Here is an 18,598-nt window from a genome sequence, read left to right as displayed (position 1 = left end):
ATCTCATCATCAGTCACATCTGGACTTAATTACTCGCTGATGCCCTTTATATGGCACTCTTTTGTTATCAGTTATCAGGCAGTTTTGGTTATGTTTCATTGTCATACGTTTCTCTTGTATTGTATTGTGCCATGTTGGTTCATATTACACTCACTAACTGCACATGCTTCCTGACTCCCTGTGTCATCGTTACACTTATTCAAAAATGTATTAAGTTATTTTTTTCCCTCATCAATCTACACACAATACCCCATAATGATGAAGGGAAAACATATTCTCAGTTTTTTGCCAATGTATTAAAAACAGAAATACCTTATTTACATAAGTATTCAGAACCTTGCTATGAGAATCGAAATTGAGCTCAGGTGCTGTCTCGACGAGACAGGATTGTGTGTGTCGAGGCACAGGCTACCAAAAAATATCTGCGGCATTGAAGGTCCCCAAGAACTCCCTCATTCTTAAATGGAAGAAGTTTGGAATCACCAAGACTCTTCCTAGGGCTGGCCACCTGGCTAAACTGAGCAATTGGGGGAGAAGGGCATTCTTCAAGGAGGTGACCAAGAACCCGATGGTCACTTTTTTTATATATATTTATTTTTCTCCCCAATTTCATGTCATCCAATTGGTAGTTACAGTCTTGTCCCATTGTTGCAACTCCTGTACGGACTTGGGAGAGGCGAAGGTCGAGAGCCGAGCGTCCTCCGAAACACAATCCAACCAAGCCGCACTACTTCTTGACACAATGCCCGCTTAACCCGGAAGCCAGCCGCACCAATGTGTCGAGGGAAATACCACACACCTGGTGACCATGTCAGAGTGCATTGTGCCCGGCCTTCCACAGGAGTTGCTAGAGCGCGATGGGACAAGAACATCCCTGATGGCCAAATCCTCCCCTAACCTGGATGACGCTGGGCCAATTGTGCGCAGCCCCACGAGTCTCCCTGTCGTGGCTGGCTGCGACAGAGCCTGGACTCAAACCAGGATCTCTAGCGGCACAGCTAGCACTGCGGTACAATGCCTTAGACCACTGTGCTACTCGGGACGCCCGATGGTCACTCTGACAGAGCTCCAGAGTTCCTCTGTGGAGATGGGAGAACCTTCCAGAAGGACTCCACCAATCAGGCCTTTATGGTAGAGTGTTCAGACAGAACAAACTCCTCAGAAAAAGGCACATGACAGCTCACTCGGAGTTACCAAAAGGCACCTAAAGGACTCTAGTCTGATGAATCCAAGGTTGAACTTTTGTCATTATGGGGTATTGTGTGTATTTGATGAGAAGAACAACAACAATTTACTACATTTTTAAATAAGGCTTTAACGTAACAAAATGTGGAAAAAGTCAAGGGGTCTGAATACTTTCTGAATGCACTGTATACTGTAAAAAAGTACTATAAATATACACTCAGTGGCCAGTTTTTTAGGTACACCACCCCATTCACTAAAATGGTTTACTCATACAGACAGTGAGTCACGTGGCTGTGGTTATATGAAGTAGGCAGACAGGCATCGAGGCATTCAGTTACTGTTCGATTGAACGTTAAAATTAGCAAAACGAGTGACCTAAGCGACTTTGAGCATGGCATGATGCTCAAAGTCAGCTGTATTCCTGTGGGCGAAAAAAAGATAATTGATGAGAGAGGTCAAAGGAGAATGGCAAGACTCGCAAGCTCTCAGGCGGGACATAAACAGGCAAATAACAGCGCAGTACAACAGTGGTGTGCAGAACGGCATCTCGGAACACACAACTTGTCGGTCCTTGTCACGAATGGGCTATTACAGCAGATTAAGAGGCTCCAGTGGGCACGCGATCACCAACACTGGACAACTGAGGCATGGAAAAACATTGCCAGGTCCGATTGCTTCATGCTGATGGCTGAGTCAGGATTTGGCGTAAACAGCATGAGTCCATGGCCCCATCCTGCCTGGTGTCAACAGTACAGGATGGTGGCGTAATGGTGTGGGAAAGTGTACCTAATGAACTTTCCACAGAGTGCATATTGTATCATCCCAGTCATAGAGTCATTTATAAAATAATCAATGTGTCTTATACTGGGGACGAATCCAATTTAACCTTTGGGGATCAATAAAGTTTATTCCTAAATTTAAACCTGTGGAAGCAGCCGAGGGCAGCCACTCCAAACTGTGCCCCTCCGGCCACGGCCCCTGCCCAGCCCTGCTTCAGCACCGCCTGCACCGCACGCACAGCCTCGTGGGGGATGTAATTAAGATGGAATGCCACCTGGACAGACACATTAACAGGATAGTTCAGTCAGTAGTGGTGAATCAACAGATAAGTTATTTACCAAATTATCAATTGCGGAATTAATTCAACATAACGGACATATGGAGTCATGGATGGAGAACTATAAATGTAAAGCTTGTTAAGGGGATAGCTTCCTTGAATGACAGGACATTGATAGATTCTGATGCAGATTTTGTGTGTATGTACTTAACAAGTGAAGTTACCTTGTGTGCATGCAAGTGTGTGTGCTTGTGCACGCATGTGTGTGTATGTGCCTACTTGCCCACAGGTGCATGTGTCACTCAACCCACCATCTCTAACATAGAGAAGAACAGTCTGTGTACAGGAGGTGGTTTCTTCGAAACACACTGAGCTAGCTGAGCCAGTGATTGAACAGTCCACTCTAACAGGAAGAAGTTGGCCCTGTTCCATGACCACACAGTCCTGATGGTGCTTAGGATCTGGCTGCAGAAAACACAGTCCTCTGACCGCTGGAAGGAACCTTGGAGCAAACGGAACGCTGATAGGTTCCTTACCGCAGAGCCTGGAAGGACAAGGGTTAAAAATGAGTGAAAAAAAATACATTATTGTGCGAATCTCAAAAGTACTAAGTGCCTTAATCCTCTCATCATCTCCTTCCTGTAATTTGCTCAAAACTGAGAACACATCATAGGAAAATATTTTTGTGCAGACCCTCTGCACTGCGTCTTATGACACAAGGATAGAAAGCCTGAAGCAGAAGGTTAACTAGGCTCAGATAGAAACAGATATGTAAAAGTGTAAAAAACTAGGAGCAGTGTTTCCCCTAGGTCGAAGAAGAGAGACAGACACCCCAAAAAAAGGTTCAGTCAATGAGGATTTGTTTCACATAGAAAGACATTGGCTGGGCTGGTTAGTTATAGTGCCTATGACCACTATCCCTACCTGGAAAAATACAGTGCCTTGCGAAAGTATTCGGCCCCCTTGAACTTTGCGACCTTTTGCCACATTTCAGGCTTCAAACATAAAGATATAAAACTGTATTTTTTTGTGAAGAATCAACAACAAGTGGGACACAATCATGAAGTGGAACGACATTTATTGGATATTTAAAACTTTTTTAACAAATCAAAAACTGAAAAATTGGGCGTGCAAAATTATTCAGCCCCCTTAAGTTAATACTTTGTAGCGCCACCTTTTGCTGCGATTACAGCTGTAAGTCGCTTGGGGTATGTCTCTATCAGTTTTGCACATCGAGAGACTGAATTTTTTTCCCATTCCTCCTTGCAAAACAGCTCGAGCTCAGTGAGGTTGGATGGAGAGCATTTGTGAACAGCAGTTTTCAGTTCTTTCCACAGATTCTCGATTGGATTCAGGTCTGGACTTTGACTTGGCCATTCTAACACCTGGATATGTTTATTTTTGAACCATTCCATTGTAGATTTTGCTTTATGTTTTGTTGTCATTGTCTTGTTGGAAGACAAATCTCCGTCCCAGTCTCTGGTCTTTTGCAGACACCATCAGGTTTTCTTCCAGAATGGTCCTGTATTTGGCTCCATCCATCTTCCCATCAATTTTAACCATCTTCCCTGTCCCTGCTGAAGAAAAGCAGGCCCAAACCATGATGCTGCCACCACCATGTTTGACAGTGGGGATGGTGTGTTCAGCTGTGTTGCTTTTACGCCAAACATAACGTTTTGCATTGTTGCCAAAAAGTTCAATTTTGGTTTCATCTGACCAGAGCACCTTCTTCCACATGTTTGGTGTGTCTCCCAGGTGGCTTGTGGCAAACTTTAAACAACACTTTTTATGGATATCTTTAAGAAATGGCTTTCTTCTTGCCACTCTTCCATAAAGGCCAGATTTGTGCAATATACGACTGATTGTTGTCCTATGGACAGAGTCTCCCACCTCAGCTGTAGATCTATGCAGTTCATCCAGAGTGATCATCGGCCTCTTGGCTGCATCTCTGATCAGTCTTCTCCTTGTATGAGCTGAAAGTTTAGAGGGACGGCCAGGTCTTGGTAGATTTGCAGTGGTCTGATACTCCTTCCATTTCAATATTATCGCTTGCACAGTGCTCCTTGGGATGTTTAAAGCTTGGGAAATATTTTTGTATCCAAATCCGGCTTTAAACTTCTTCACAACAGTATCTCGGACCTGCCTGGTGTGTTCCTTGTTCTTCATGATGCTCTCTGCGCTTTTAACGGACCTCTGAGACTATCACAGTGCAGGTGCATTTATACGGAGACTTGATTACACACAGGTGGATTGTATTTATCATCATTAGTCATTTAGGTCAACATTGGATCATTCAGAGATCCTCACTGAACTTCTGGAGAGAGTTTGCTGCACTGAAAGTAAAGGGGCTGAATAATTTTGCACGCCCAATTTTTCAGTTTTTGATTTGTTAAAAAAGTTTGAAATATCCAATAAATGTCGTTCCACTTCATGATTGTGTCCCACTTGTTGTTGATTCTTCACAAAAAAATACAGTTTTATATCTTTATGTTTGAAGCCTGAAATGTGGCAAAAGGTCGCAAAGTTCAAGGGGGCCGAAAACTTTCGCAAGGCACTGTATGTTTGTTTTGTGTTTGATGTTGACTGAGAAGGGGACCGGAAATACATTCCTGTGCAGTTGACAAAGTAATATCAATGTGAAAATAATCTTATGGCATACTCAAAGGTCAATTTAAGCAAAGTTATGTTTTAGTTTAGGAACCATTTATCATATTTTGCTCAATTCCATAGAGGAATGACGGTTGAACAATTAACTCACAAATAACCTAAACAGGAGAAAATAACCAAGGGAATCGAGTTACGCTCACATAGATTGATAGATAACGAATGTGTTAAGTTGCATAAAAACATTGAGAAAACATCATTATCAGGACGGATAAAGTTTGGAAGCACAGCATTGTCAGAATATTCCGAGATGGTCTTAGATTTAGGAGCGGGGACATGGATATGATTGTGGTAAATAAATATATAAGTAGTTTGTAATAAGATTAATTTTCACCTGTAATGAAAATCATATCACAGACAAATAAGATCATCCTAAAATACCCTTGTCTCAACGCTGGTGAGAGAGGTGCTCCTGTAGGTGATATATGGGCTCTCTCTCTCTCTGTGTGTGTGTGTGTGTGTGTGTGTGTGTGTGTGTGTGTGTGTGTGTGTGTGTGTGTGTGTGTGTGTGTGTGTGTGTGTGTGTGTGTGTGTGATAGATGGGTAGCCTCTGTGCGGTGGTGTTTTATGAATGCAGTGTGTCTGTTAACAGAGTTAGGACTGCAGACACTTCATCATCTTGGACATAATCACCTCATGGCTCCTGTTAACCTGAGAGGTGGAGCAAGGGAGGGGAGAAGGAGACTGTTTGGGGAGTACAAGGGAAGGGTGTGGGAAGGGGTAGAGAAGTGTTTGGAGGTGGGAGGCACACAAGGTTTCCCAGTAACCCACCTACATTTGTTCTTGAAAAGTGTGGGGGAAACGGGGGCAGGAGGGGGGAGAATAAAAGGAAGTGTTTTCTTACCTGTGGTGAGTGAGGGGTCAAACTTGAAGCCAGGTGGCTGAGGGTTGGTGACACAGAGCGCCACCTTCAGCTCTGACCTCCCAAACAGACACAAAGACGCTAGCAGAGATAACAGGTCCTCTACTGGACCAAACTCCTCCGCAGGCACACCCTCCTCACACCTGCCATTGTGAAAAATTGGAAATTAATGGCACGGAGAGAGTGTGGAAGAGACACAGTAAAGGGTCTAGATATAAAGTGAAAGATAAAATATTATTTGTAGCCATATATCTGTAAGCAGACAAACTGCAGAGACATAAATAGCATTGTGTTGTGGGCAGAATTGGCTTTAACCCAAAAATAAATCAAATTACATTATGTCTGTTGCACGCACCTTTATTCCTGGAAGCCATATTTCCAAGAAATCTGAATAAGTTCCCCTACTGACGCTTTCAATAAAGACAGATGTTTTTACTCTGCCCCCCTCCCTCCCACCTTTAAACACTCCCTTTCTCTCCCTCACCATCATCCTTCCTCACCCTCTCCTTCAATTCCCTCCCCCATCTCCTTCTCTCTAACTCACCGGGTCATGATGGCCTGTAAGACAGTGTATCCATCGTTATTTTCAAGCTCGGTGAACAGAGCAGGGTTGAGCTGGTAGGAGTCTCTGATGAAGCTGAACACTGTGACAGCCACCTCAGCTAAGACTGGAGCTGGGGCACAATCACTGATACGCTGCAGGTTCTGAATACAGATACGCACACAGTTCTTAGCTGAGGAGAGAGTGGAGAAATAGAATATATATATATATATATATATATATATATATATATAGAGAGAGAGAGAGAGAGAGAGAGAGAGAGAGAGAGAGAGAGAGAGAGAGAAAGAAAGAGAGAGAGAGCAGGGGTTACAGGGTCTATGAATCATACATTGAGTAAATCAAGTATTTAACCATAAAAATACACACCAGACACATTGCCTGAATGCCTTCACCATCACCAAAACAAATCACCCATCATCACCAAAACAAACTGATAATTATCACCAAAGCAAACTGCTCATCATCACCAAAACCATAGCATTAAATAAAACACTAGCACAGTATTATTATTATATTGATTATATTCCAGGCTGTATCACAACCTGCTGTGATTGGGAGTCCCATAAGGCTGTGCACAATTGGCCCACGGTCGTCCGGGTTAAGGTTTGGCCGGGGTAGGCCATCATTGTAAATAAGACTTTGATCTTAACTGGCTTGCCTAGTTCTTGACGCACCCATCCCGTTAGCGGGATAATTTTCATCAACACCCACTAAATTGCAGGGCGCCAAATTCAAATTAAATTACTAAACATATTTAATTTTCATGAAATCACAAGTGCAATATAGCAAAACACAGCTTAGCTTGTTGTTAATCCACCTGGTGTGTCAGATTTCAATACAGCTTTTCGGCAAAAGCATAACAAGCGTTTATGTAAGAACATCTCTCTCAGTAGACAAAATATTACAAACACCTAGCAGCCAAGTAGATTGGTCACGAAAGTCAGAAAAGCAATAGATTAAATCACTTACTTTTGATGATCTTGATGATGTTTGCACTCACAAGACTCACAGTTACAAAATAAATGTTCCTTTTGTTCCATAAAGATTATTTTTATATTCAAAATACCTCCATTTGTTTGGCGCATTATGTTCAGAAATCCACATGCTCGAGCAGTCATGACATCGCAGAAGAAAATTCCAAATAGTATCCGTAATGTAATGACGTTTTTTATAATCAATCCTCAGGTTGTATTTAAAATATATAATCGATAATATTTCAACCGGGACTCTCGCTTTTTCAATAGGAGAGGGAGAGACAATGGCTGCCCCACTCTGTTGCGCAAGCAAAACACCGACACAATGTTATCTTTCTCGCACATTTTTCAAAATAAAGCCTGAAACTATGTCAAACGACTGTTGACACCTTGAGGAAGCCATGAGGAAAGGAATCTGTTTGATATCCCTTTAAATGGATCGAAGGCAGGCTATGGAACATGGAGCTTTCAAAATAAAAGACACTTCCTGGTTTGATTTTCCTCAGGGTTTCGCCTGCAATATCAGTTCTGTTATACTCACAGACAATATTTTGAGTGTTTTCTATCCTAATCTGACACTTATATGCACATTCTAGTTTCTGGGTCTGAGAAATAGGCTGTTTCAAATGGGTATGTTTTTTTAGCCAAAAATGAAAATCCTGCCCCCTACACTCAATAAGTTTTAATTAAATAAAGGTTAAATAAAAAATAAAAATAGAGTGGCACTATTATTGCTTGAAGGGCATTCTAGAGCGTGCATTATTTTCCTCTAACGGCCGGTATATCAGCACGGTAGAATTCAATGGCTATTTCAATCTTACATGTTCAATGTTTGAGCTATTTTTGAAAGCAAAAGTTGAATTGTAAACATTGTTGACATTGTTGAATTCGATTTTCATAATAGCAAGCTAGGACTGATGGTAAGGTTAGCTAAACTAGCAAGTCTGTTTGTTTGGTTACCAAGGCAACTACTGTAGCTACTGTATCTAGTAAACTTGCTAGCTACTTCAGTGGATGTTGAACACATTTCTTGCGGGAAATGTGTTAAATTATAGCCATGGTATAAAAAGGATAATCAACTATGGGCTCTAGGGGCTATGCATTCTATGGGTATGTGGAAGGTAAATTCCGTTTCACTCCACTAGCGCGTTGCGGCACACATTTCGCACATTCCTGATTTTCCATAGAATGCATAGCCCCTCGTTGATTATCCCTTACATATGTCCTCCATGACCAAAACAAACTGATAACGATCACCAAAACAAACCAGACAACGGTCATGTTCTGTGCTCTGGGCTGTGTATGGGAACAGCTAAGTAGATAATGAGGTCTGAGTGGATATCATGTGAATGTCTACTTCTGTGTTTGTCATGAGACCTGGGGCTCTGGTGACTGCTGCTTATCTTTACCCACGTTCCTGAGAGAAGAAAATCATCCCATCAATAAGGTCAGTGGTCTTAATGTCCTGGGGATTACTGCATCCCAGCAAACTGGGAACATTCCTATAACATTAGCTAAGATTCCTATTAAATTCTAGTATCGTTTGTCCAACAACCACCACAGAAAATTCCTCAAAAGTTCTCATTAAGTTTCCTGTTTACGTAATAACACAATGTAACAGTAATGTTTTATCAGAAAACCAAAATTGGTTCTGTGAAAGTTCCTATAACTGCTGTTAGGTTGCAGCAAATGTTCTCATAACACAAAAACTGTTCATTTGTGGTGATGATTATAGAATGTTTGTATAAAACTGATGTTGGAAGAACGTTTCTATAACCCAATTAACCTCTAAAAGTCTAAGTCGTCTAAGCTAACATATGGAATTGTTTTTAGATGGTTCAATATTTAGATGGTTCAAAATTCAATATTTTATCAAATAATAACAACAATAAAAAAATAGATACCTAAATGGGTCCTAAAATTCAAAATCAAATAGCAAAATGATCCATAGTCTTACCATTATGTTTCATTAGGTTGTGGTAACATTGCGGGGACGTGACAAGAGGTATATTTCCTAAACACAAAAACTGTCCAGTTGTACTGACGTTCAGATAATATTTGTATCAGGGTGCACAAAACAGTCCTTTGATGTTGCAAAAATGTTGACAGAACAGCCTTTAAAGGTTCCCAGAACATGTAGTTAGGTTGTATGAACAGTGTAGGTACATTACAAGAGATAGGTTCCCAAAACACAAAATATGCTCAGTTGTGATACATTTTTTCTAGTCAAGTCAGATAAGAACAATTTATTATGTACAATGATAAGAACAAATTATTATTTACAATGACGGCCTGCCGGAGAACAGTGGGTTCAGGGGCAGAACCACAGATTTTTACCTTGTCAGCCAGGGGAATTGATCCAGCAACCTTTTGGTTACTGGTCCAATTCGCTAACCACTAGGAGACCTGCCGCCCCAGTTGCACAGGACATTCCCTTAATGTTGTAAGAATGAAATAAGTCCGTTTTTATGATGTTCATATCATATTTGTTTTAGGATTAATATATTATTCCATTGATGTTCACTCAATATACATTTTACATTGTCTTGGAGGTTTGTTATTCAAAACATTTCAAGAACATTTATAAAATGATATATTTACGTTTGACCTAATACTACCACACATTCGCCGCAAGCGAAAGCTGATTGGAATCAATTTGCATTTGAGGACAGTATTGTAGGTGATATAGAGACACATGGCATTTTAATATAATTTATAGGACATTTGAATAGAATTTTATCATACAAACGCAACCATATTTTTTACACTTCATATGTTGATAACCTGCACATTATTTAATTCATAGGACATTTGAACAGAATTTAATCATATAAACACAACCATATATGTTACACTTATGCTGACAAGCTGCACATTATTTAATTCATAGGACATTTGAACATAATTTATTCCCGCAATCTTTAACCAATGTTTAACCAGGTCTTTTATCCTCTGCTCCACAAGGGACCACATTTTTTTAAATCAGTATATAGCAATGGCAGTATGGTCAATCAGCAATTATATGCTTCCTTTTTAGTCTTCTTAGACATAACAAACCCATCGCAATACTGGTAACTAGGTTATTCACCATCAATCACTTCACCCATCCTCTTTATATGCTGTATACTTCTGGGCCCATATTTACAAGGTATCCAAGACTATGAGTGCTGATTTCGGGTTTCACTTTTGCTTTTGCTTTTCAGATCATGAAAAATAAGCCAGTGGGGACCATATCAATCATCTCAAAGTAGGAATTATATAGGGTGTGTCTTTTAAAGTTAAAGAGTCCATTTTTACACAAAATTGTATTTTTTACAGTTTCTGCAGTGTTGTAAAGTACTTAAGTAACAATACTTTAAAGTACTACTTAAGTCATTTTTATGGGTATCTGTACTTTACTATTTATATTATTGACAACTTTTACTCACTACATTCCTAAAGAAAATATTGTACTTTTTACTCCATACATTTTCCCTGACACCCAAAAGTACATGTTACATTTTGAATGTTTAGCAGGACAGAAAATGGTCCAATTCACACACATCCCTGGTCATCCCCACTGCCTCTGATCTGTCAGACTCATTAAACACAAATGCTTTGTTTGTAAATTATGTCGGAGTGTTGGAGTGTGCTGGTTATCCGTAAAAAAAACAAGAAAATTGTTCCATCTGGTTTTCTTAATATTAGGATTTTTTTTATTATTCGTACTTTTACTTTTGATACTTAAGTATATTTAAAACCAAAAACTTTTAGACTTTTACTCAAGTATATTTTACTGGGTCATTTTCTGTTAGGTTCTATAAGGATGACAACTGGATACTTTTTCCACCACTGCATTTCTGACTGGATTTATACAACTGAACGAAATATACTCTTTTAGTATTTGAGCCTCAATTTCACTTTTTTTTCAAAAGAAACATGGTTAAAGAAAATAGTGGATTGAACCTGCAATCTTTGGATCTGCAGCCAGATCATGAACCCTCTGCGTCACAAGAGGATAGCTGTGGCCTTGTAATTAAAATGTTCCTTTTCACTTCATATGCGGTGTACTTACAGTGCCTTGCGAAAGTATTCGGCCCCCTTGAACTTTGCGACCTTTTGCCACATTTCAGGCTTCAAACATAAAGATATAAAACTGTTTTTTTTGTGAAGAATCAACAACAAGTGGGACACAATCATGAAGTGGAACGACATTTATTGGATATTTCAAACTTTTTTGAAACTGAAAAATTGGGCGTGCAAAATTATTCAGCCCCTTTACTTTCAGTGAAGCAAACTCTCTCCAGAAGTTCAGTGAGGATCTCTGATCTCTGATCTCTGGAGCAGGTTTTCATCAAGGATCTCTCTGTACTCCGGTCATCTTTCCTTCAATCCTGACTAGTCTCCGAGTCTCTGCCGCTGAAAAACAAAAGCACAGCATGATGCTGCCACCACCATGCTTTACTGTAGGGATTCTGACAGGTTTTCTCAAGACATGACGCTTGGCATTCAGACCAAAGAGTTCAATCTTGGTTTCAGACCAGATAATCTTGTTTCTCATGGTCTGAAAATCTTTAGGTGCCTTTTGGCAAACTCCAAGTGGGCTGTCATGTGTCTTTTACTGAGGCGTGGCCACTCTGCCATAAAGGCCTGATTGGTGGAGTGCTGCAGAGATGGTTGTCCTTCTGGAAGGTTCACCCATCTCCACAGAGGAACTTTAGAGCTCTGTCAGAGTGACCATCGGCCTTGGTCACCTTCCTGACCAAGGCCCTTCTCCCCCGATTGCTCCGTTTGTCCTGGCGGCCGGCTCTAGGAAGAGTCTTGGTGGTTCCAAACTTCTTCCATTTAAGAATGATGGAGGCCACTGTGTTATTGGAGACCTTCAATGCTGCATACATTTTTTGGTACCCTTACCCAGATCGGTGCCGACACAAGCTCAGGCAGTTAACCCACTGTTTGTAGGCTGTCATTGAAAATAAGAATTCGTTCTTAAATGACTTGCCTAGTTAAATAAAGGTAAAATAAAATAAAAACAGGATACACCTGAGCTTAATTTCGAGTCTCATAGCAAAGTGTCTGAATACTTATGTAAATAATTTATTTTATTTTTTATTAACACAAATTTCTAAGAACCTGTTTTCACTTTGTCATTATGGGGTATTGTGAGTGGAACGCTTAGGAAATGTTTTTATTTAATCAATTTTAGAATAAGGCTGTAACGTAACAAAATGTGGAAAAAGTCAAGGGGTCTGAATATTTCCCCGAAGGCACTGTATATACAAAAGTATGTGGACACCCCTTCAAATTAGAGGATTTTACTATTTCAGCCACACCTGTTGCTGACAGGTGTATAAAATTGAGCACACAGTCATGCAATCTCCATAGACAAACATTGGCAGTAGAATGGCCTTACTGAAGAACTTTCAACGTGGCACTGTCATAGGATGCCACCTTTCCAACAAGTCAGTTTGTTCAAATCACTGCCCTGATAGAGCTCCCCTGGTCAACTGTAAATTATGTTATTGTGAAGTGGAAACGTCTAGGAGCACCATGGCTCAGTTGCAAAGTGGTAGGCCACACAAGCTGTTCCACGTAACAAAATGCACCCAATATAATTCCTACTTTGAGATGCTTGAAATAGTCCCCCATTGCAAAAGTGATCCTAGATCAGCACTCAGTCATGGATACCTTGTAAAGATGGGCCCAGAAGTGTGCAGCATACAGTGCCTTCAGAAAGCATTCATACCCCTTGACTTATTCCAAATGTAGTTGTGTTAAAGCCTGAATGCAAAAAGGATTAAATAGATTGTTTTCTCACTCATCTACACATAATACCCCATAATGACAAAGTGAATACTTTGTAGGCACACCTTTAGCAGCAATTACTGCCGTGTCTCTTTTAAGGTAAATCTCTTAAGAGTTTTTCACATCTGGATTATACAACATTTTCCCATTATTGTTTTTAAAATTCTTCAAACTCTGTCAATTTGACTGTTGATCATTGCTAGACAGCCATTTCCAAGTCTTGACATAGATTTTCAAGCTGATTTAGGTCGAAATTACAACTAGGCCACTCAGGAACATTCAATGTCATCTTGGTAAGCAACTCCAGGGAGATTAGGCCTTGTGTTTTAGGTTATTGTCCTTCTGAAAGGTGAATTCATCTCCCAGTGTCTGTTGGAAAGCAGACTGAACCAGGTTTTGCCAGTGCATATAGCTGTACTCCATTTATTTTTATCCCCAAAAACTCCTTAGCCCTTGCCAATGACAAGCATACCCTTGATGCTGCCACCATCATGCTTGAAAATGATGTGTTGTGTTGGATTTGCCCCAAACACTTTGTATTTAGGATGAAAAATGCATTTCTTTGCCACATTTTTTGCAGTATTAATTAAGTGCCTTGTTGCAAACAGGATATATGTTTTGGAATATTTTCATTCACTCTGTCATTTAGGTTAGTATTGTGGAGTAACTACAATTTTGGTGATCCATCCTGAGTTCTCATATCACAACCATTAAACTCTGTAAGTGTTTTAAAATTGGCCTCATGGTGAAATACCTAAGCAGTTTCCTTCCTCTCCGGCAACTGAGTTAGGAAGGACGCCTGTATCTTTGTAGTGATTGGGTGTATAAATACACCATCCAAAGTGTTGTTAATAATTTCACCATGCCCAAATGGATATTCAGCACCTGCTTTTTATATTTTTACAAATCTACCAATCGGTACCCTTCTTTGCGAGGTATTGTAAAACCTCCTTGGTCTTTGTGGTTGAATCTGTGCTTGAAATTCACTACTCGATCGCGGGAACTGACATATAATTGTATATGTAGGGTACAGAGACGGGGTGTCATTCATAAATTATGTTAACCACTACTATTGAACACGGAATGAGTTCATGCAAATCGTGTGATTTGTTAAGCACATCTGAACTTATTTAGGCTTGCCATAACAAAGGGGTTGAATACTTATTGACTGAAGACATTTCAGCATTATGTTTTTATTAATTTCATACATTTTCTACAAACAAAATTCCGCTTTGACGTTATGGGGTATTGTGTGTAGGCCAGTGACACAAAATCTCAATTTAATACATTTTAAATTCAGGCTGTAACACAACAAAATGTGGAAAAAGTGAGGGGTGTGAATACTCTCTGAAAGCACTGTATAAAGAGGATGGTGAAGTGGTGGTGAATAACACAGTTACTGGTATTTTCCTGGGTTAGTTATGTCTAATAAGGTTAAAAACGAAGCATGGAATTCCTGATTGACCATACTGCCATGGCTATATACTGAGAAAAAAAACATTTAGGGTTCAAACCTCATGTGTCAACATATGATGTGTAAAAAAATATGGTTTTGTTTATTTGATTAAATGCTGTTCAAATGTCCTATGAATTAAATAATGTGCAGTTTGTCAATATACAGATGTCGGATCTTAACTTGATCATTCTTGTTGCAGAGAATTTTCTTGTTGCATCATCAGGAAATTCTATTGAGCCTTGTGATTCCTTGAAAATGAGCAGTTATCTTTCTCTCCATACAGGGGCAGTTGAGTCATTGGGATCAGGCCTGCTATCAAAATAATATTCTCGTTCGCTCCAACACTAGGCTTAGGTCCTATTACTGCAACCTTCAAATGTGCAAAAATGTATCTGAAATGCAGCCATACACATCAACCACCATCGTTATATTTATATATTAATATCACAAGATAGATATTGGTTTCCACTAAGCTACGACATACAAGTGTGAAGTGTATCCTAAGGTTACGAATGAACTGTCCAAATTGAGTTTAGTCGTGGCCTGGTGTGGTTTAGTGGTTAGGGCCGCTGCCTTCAGTGTGTAAATATAGCCTTACTGTGTTGGCGTTGTCGTGTTACCGATTTACTTGATTTAGTTACACATTTCAAATATGGACAGTCCAGGGATATTTTACCCCCGATATTGATAAGAAATTACCATACCAAACACTTTTGGATAACATAAATAGGAAACAAATAAAATAATAACAACAGGCTACACCAACAGTTTTAATTTATATAAGTTGTCTGGTAAATTGCTATAGTAGATTAGCCGTGGTAAACGCATAAATTATTTATTTATCTTGTACGAAATGCTTGTCAAATAGATAAATGGCCCTTAGTCTGTTAAAAAAATTACTTAGTTGTTCCAATGACAACACCAACCAGAGTACGAACATATCTTGAAAGACTTTGGTTGCAAGCAGGACTAAGGAAGAGAAGAAGAGGCGAATAAGCCCAATGCGTTTCTATGGGCTTAATATGCAGACCTAAACTTCTCGCCTGCCTTCTTGCCTTTGGGAAAACAACTCCCATTGTTAGAGACATGAGCATCTTGTCATTATATACATATATTTGACTAAGGCATATGGTGGCATAATTGCAAGATTATGTTAAAATACTTTTATTGCATAAAATGGTTGTTTTAGTCAACAGAATAGGGTATTCTTAACTATTGTGTGTGTGTTCTACTGAGGATGGGCCTCTGGGAGATAACACTGACAGGAGATTTACAATGTCTTTTGGGTGATAAAACCTAAAGAACATTCCAGAGCATGGGTTAACGTTTCTGTTCTATACCGTACCAGGGAGAGATGGTTCCAGTTTGGAGTCGGAGGGCCAGACACTGGTCTATACAATGAAAACTGTTGACACAGCAGATACTGTCCGCTATGTATTATAGGTATCTTTCATACAGATCTTAACCTTGTGACCCATTCTATATATCTGTTGTTCGTCATCTTGGTTGAAAGGGGTGTATCGTGGCTATAAAAGACCTTTGTACTTTTGTCTCACCGCTCTCAACGAATCATCAGAGACAGTGATTCGTCGACCAGCCGCCGCTATTGCAAAGCTCTCACTATTAAAGATTTAGTTTAAGTATAACTCTGACTTGTGTGATAAGTTTGTCTCTCCTCATTTGATAGTAAAGAAATGAACCACCACAGGTATCACTGACATCAGCTTTTAGGGAGCGGTAATGAGGTGACCTATAATGGTTGAAATTGAGCCGGTGATAATCTAGTGCCATCAATGGTTGCAATTGGCCCTTTGTTAATTCATCATATTCCAATAGTCTACATTTTGTAGAATACCCGTTAACCTATCCATTGTCACATAATGAAAGGTGTGAAAACTGATAGTAGGCTACCGTTTGTGTTTCCCTGGCTTGATGAGTTGATGAGCTGATTTGGGCTATCAGATGATTGACAGATGTAGGCCTACTGTGGAACAATAAGCTTTCTTCCAGTGTGGATGCATGCACACATTTTATATATATAATTTGCAGAGGTGGGTTGAGTACTGAAAATCTGTACTAAAATAAAAGTACTATTACTTAGATTGAAATGAACTCAAGTAAAAGTAGTCCGCTTAAGAAACTACTCAAGAAAGAGTAAAAAAGTATACGGTCAGAAAACTACTTAAGTACTAGTTACACATTTAGTTTGGTAATTGTTTACAACTTCTGGTAAACTGTGATAGCAAACAAAAACAGCAACTTAGTGCAATTGATTTGACATTCATTTATTATTTAAGCCTGCCAGCACCATCTTTTAGTGTCCTCCAGCACAGATAGTTGCCAATGAAGACTAACATTAAACAAAGTCCATAGAATGTACAGTTTCAATTACAATTCAATCAAAGTTAACTTAATATCTGTCATTGTGCTCAATTTAATAAACAGGTAAATGTTACTCGAGACATTGTAATAATTTTACAATTTCAATATTATTAATTTTAAAATAATTTCACAATATAATTTCAAGTACATGTGATGGTGAACGTTTACTAAAAAGATTTACAACAAGTGTGATGTTTAATTTTTCAAGCAGGATCCGGTAAGTGTTACAACAGTCAAACAAAAATCTATATCGAATATTCACTATCAGTCATGTTACTAGTATGTAAATCAGACACATTTCAGCATGGAATTAAACATCAAGGTAGGTATTCAGGTAAGAATCATGTGACTAATAAATAATCAAATAGTGCCGTTATCAATTGCCATTGTCAACTCAATTATATTTTTAATGTACACTAGAATTTACCCTCCATCCTCCTCCTCTTCCAAACCTCTCCTTTCCACTTTGAAGGGTATTTTATTTTCTTGGCTGGACCATTCTCCTACCCCTCGGATGTGTCGCTACAAGCTCTAAATAAAAAGACACAAACAAAAAAATGTATTTCTAGTTTAAGGCTCAAAAAACGTACTGAGATGATACACTGACTGTATGACAGATGTGCTTATAGGCCTTGTCATAAAAACAGAATGACATTTAGACACACACAGAGTGAGAGAGTGCAATGGGCAGTGGGAGGATGCTGCGCTGGACTGAGCAGTTGATCAAGCTAACATTAGCTAGCTACCTGGATGACACTGCAGCTAGCTAGTTTAGCCAGCTTATATCTAGTGGCAACCTAATGTGATAGCTAGTTACCTATTGCCACAAACATCTGATTAATCTGTCACACTTTATGCCAATGACAAGGTGGCTAGTTAGCCAACAAGCAGATCATTTATTTGCACTTGCCCTCAAAACACAATATAAACAGCAGAATTATAATACCAAACATGAATAAAGTCCAACTTACCTCTGATCCAACTTACCTCTGGCTAAGAACCCATGAACAAAAATATCCTCAGGAGTGAAGACCTGCGCTTCCCTTCAAGAGCCTTGGTGGAGATCCAGGGTTTGACGAACAACTTTGAGAGCTGTGATGGAAATTTTGAATTTCCACGACAGAGCCAAATGATTTAAGAGTTTTAATGACAAGCTATTTTGAATACATTTCATTGGTCAAGGGGTCATGAAATGTTCATACAGATGTGACATAAACGTAAAACTTGAAAAGGAGAATCAATAGTATACATTCACGCAAAAAAATTAAATAATCAAAAGTGGAGTTGTGAGGTTTTCATTCGACAGCGACAATATAATAATATAAATCTATGTAACTGAAGTTATTTGGTAAAATGTCATGGAGTAAAAATTAAGTTATTTCCTTTAGAAATTACTTGAGTAAGAGCACTCAGTACAACCCACAGAGCGTAACTAGTACTAGTTCCACAAAAAAATTTGAATGGCAGTGAGTTAGATTCGAACCCATGCCGACTCTGGCATATGAGTGTTAGGGTCACCAGCTGTAACCAGTGGACCACACAGGCACTGAAGAAACCAACACCTTATTCAGCCTATTCGTTGCATTGAACATATAATAAAACAATTTATAAAAATAAAAAAAAATCCCCTAATGAAAGATACATGTACCCCCTACAAATATGCAAATGTATT

General features: G+C 39.3%; 1 protein-coding gene across 3 annotated transcripts in view; it reads right to left on the bottom strand.

The window, feature by feature from the left end:
- Positions 1-18,598, bottom strand: part of wdfy4 (WDFY family member 4) — a 168,148-nt gene that overhangs the window by 138,505 nt on the left and 11,045 nt on the right. For all 3 annotated transcript variants that reach the window (XM_036960203.2, XM_036960204.2, XM_036960205.2), the window contains exons 7-10: positions 6,313-6,502; positions 5,751-5,911; positions 2,554-2,786; positions 2,109-2,239 (exon numbers count right to left, since the gene is read on the bottom strand). In XM_036960203.2, the coding sequence (XP_036816098.2) occupies positions 2,109-2,239; positions 2,554-2,786; positions 5,751-5,911; positions 6,313-6,502 (715 nt within the window). The remainder of the gene's footprint in view (positions 1-2,108; positions 2,240-2,553; positions 2,787-5,750; positions 5,912-6,312; positions 6,503-18,598) is intronic.

Source organism: Oncorhynchus mykiss, chromosome 23 (assembly GCF_057628025.1).
Source record: "Oncorhynchus mykiss isolate SJ-2025 chromosome 23, ASM5762802v1, whole genome shotgun sequence".
Classification (NCBI taxonomy): domain Eukaryota; kingdom Metazoa; phylum Chordata; class Actinopteri; order Salmoniformes; family Salmonidae; genus Oncorhynchus; species Oncorhynchus mykiss.
This window is presented reverse-complemented; position numbering and strand designations above follow the sequence as displayed.